General features: G+C 33.0%; 1 protein-coding gene across 3 annotated transcripts in view; it reads left to right on the forward strand.

Annotated features, from left to right (window-relative positions):
* LOC107623826 overlaps nucleotides 610-2938 on the forward strand; it is a 12757-nt gene continuing 10428 nt past the window's right edge. For 2 of the 3 annotated variants that reach the window (XR_002355088.1, XR_002355087.1), the window contains exons 1-2: nucleotides 622-1329; nucleotides 1728-1999. Coding sequence is in view for 1 of the 3 variants with exons in the window: in XM_021113034.1 (XP_020968693.1) it covers nucleotides 1038-1329; nucleotides 1728-1999 (564 nt within the window). In the remaining 2 variants the exon portion in view is untranslated. Of the gene's footprint in view, nucleotides 1330-1727; nucleotides 2000-2938 lie in introns of all 3 variants that reach the window. The other variant, XM_021113034.1, reaches the window with a different exon arrangement.

Genomic DNA, 2938 nt, shown 5'->3' on the forward strand with positions numbered 1-2938 from the left:
TAATTATCTTATGTAATTTAGTTTTGTCGCAATCAAGATTTACATTGTCAATGACGATGATTAATCTTCTGAGACTATAAAAGTTCCCGGTTAAATTAGTAAAATAGTTTCTGAAACTTATACTATTGATAAAAATAATTTAGAAAAATACGAATATTTATAAAAAGTTAAAAAATATAATAAAAATAATTAAATATACAATTTTTAAAAGAATTTAGATATCGAATTTTGATATAAAAATAATGTNTTTTATTTTTAAAAACACAAATCGGACGGTCCGATTTGTGATTGTTGGTTTAAAAAATAAAATAAATTAGAGGCACCGATTTATTTTAGTCATAGCAGGTAAAACTCATTTCTTTTCACATGATTCTGAGATACACCCCTCTCTTTCTCTCACAAAAAATTATAAGCGTAATTTCTAAAGACTTAACCAAATATTCCCAGATTCTTTTGCATTTTGCAGACAAAAGTTCCTCTATTAGTTAAAGGGTAGTCTGACAAAATTATCCCATGTGAATTTTACACTATATCGAATGATACAAAAGTTTTTTGGCCCAATACATTAAGCATGATATAAAATAATAATAATAAAAAAACAAATATAGTTAGTTGTAGTTTGAGCTTAGGTATTGCCGTTGGGTTAGAGAGAGAGAGAGAGAGAGAGAGTTTGGGAGTCGTCTATAATATGAGCGAATAGGAAGATGTGCGTCTAAAGTCCGAAGCATTTGTCATAACTTGTTGAAGAGAGTACACAAGTTCGGTCAATTTTGCTGCACCTTGGCCAGGCCTGCACCTTCCTTCCTCCATCTACATCTTCTTTTTATTCTTCTCTCTCTCTCTCTCTCTTTATTCCCTCTTAAACCTTCTCTAGTTCCACCTCGTTTTCCTAGTGAATATTCACACGTTGTAGATACCACACAACAACACAACACAACACAACACAACACATACTTTCTTCTATTTTCTTTGTCTTTCTCAAAGCCAATTCAAATTAATAAGGTTGAGAGCCAGGATTATTGGAAACCAAATCAAAGATGGGTTTTTTCTCAAAGGAAGAGAAATCAAAGAGGGTATTGAGGGGAGTCAAGACGGTGTTCTTCTTGATCACCATGGTTATGTCTCTTCTTCTCTTCTCTGCCCCGGTTCTACTTGTCATAGCCGATGCACTTGTTCCTTCTGCTCTGCTTTCAACTCTCTCCTCCTCTTCTTCTTCTTCTTCTTCCCTCTCCATGGAAACACTCTCTTCCCATTTCCGCAACTACGATTTCAGATACTCACTTCTTGACATACCCCTCGTCTCCATCATAAGGTCCTTCATCATCTTCTGTAAGTACAATTATTATTATTATTATCTCAGCAAGCTACGATTTTGATATGGTTTTCGACGACCCTTTTGGACTGAAATCAAAAGGGGTGCCTTAGTTTTTGCATATTCAAAAAGAATTGATTTTGGTAAAACGCTTAGCTTGAATTTCAATTGTTACCAATTGCCAAAACAAGTACAAGTATGATTTTTGAAGGCCCTGTTGGACTAAACTCAAAATGGGTGCCTTAGATTTTGCTTACCGCAATCCTATTTTATTTTATTTTTGGATAATTGAATAAAAATCTTAAAAGCAAAGCTCAACAATGCGACAACTCATATATATATATGTACAAGAAGTGACTGAAATTGAAAATTGAATGTATTTGGTTTATGTATGTTTTTGTTGGTGTATGCTTAGGTGTTTATAGTTTGTGTGATGGGCCAAGGCTATCAAGGGGACCGTATTTGGGGATAACAACGATGTGCTGCGTGGTGTCTCTGATGTTTGTGTCGCTGAAAGCGGTTTACATGTTAAGCATGGTTGATGAGAGTAGTGGGTATGTTAGAGCCTCTGAAATCGCGCTGTTCGTGTGTTCCTCTGCGTTGGCTGTGGGCCATGTTATCGTGGCCTACCGAACAAGTTGCAGAGAAAGGAGGAAGCTTTTGCTCTACAAAATTGACATTGAGGCTGTAAGTCTCTCCACCCCATATCATCATCATAATGTTAATTCATTGCAATTACATACTAACATGCATCATTACTTTTCTTTATGTTCATGTAATCTTCACCATTAAGTTTCTGATTCTTCTCTTTGTATTTGTATAGTTTAATTTTGATGCACAATTTAATCTGTTTTATTCTATATTTCAATTAAAACTCACGAATGTATTATTTCTAAAGCAGTGATTGATTCAGTTAAATATTTTATTTTTTGTTTCGTTATATATTATATAAAAATAATTATGTCAATTGGATATTTTGGTAAAAAAAAATTGAAAATGAGGTGTCTTCTAATATTGAAAGTTTACTACTTTAGTGTAATTTCTAGTATCCATTTTTTGGGGGGTTGTGGTAAGTGTTTTGGTGACATGGATTAATTCCTGGTGTGGAAAATAACAAGGGAATTTTAGTTGGGTAGTGAGGTCCCCACATTGAAAGTACCCTTGAAGATAAGAGGAAATTTCATTTTTGGAGTGCCTCCAATTAATTACTTCAATTAAATCTTTTGGCATTAGTACATAGTATAGGGTGAACTTCCTTCCCTTCTCGAAGGTCAAATTTTTCATATTATAGATTTTTTATTTTAATTTTTTTCCTTGAAAAATGAATATTATTATTGAACACGAAATTCAGATTGGGCATTGATATTCAGCTTTGGCAACACATCAGTTTTGTTGACTTTTCAATACAGCCAAGTTGAGTTGGTTTGAAATTTGGGAATGAGGCAATATATGTAAATTATATATGGCCACATGACGATGTTAGACTCCATGTCAACTTTGTCTACATAAAACCCCTTTCCCATTAATTGACCAATTTTAAATTTTTAATCACTATACAATGCTTAGTAATTAATAATTAGGCTTCTTATGAATACAAAACCAAAAAAAAAAATGTATATAATTTAT

Source organism: Arachis ipaensis, chromosome B10 (genome assembly GCF_000816755.2).
Source record: "Arachis ipaensis cultivar K30076 chromosome B10, Araip1.1, whole genome shotgun sequence".
Lineage (NCBI taxonomy): Eukaryota > Viridiplantae > Streptophyta > Magnoliopsida > Fabales > Fabaceae > Arachis > Arachis ipaensis.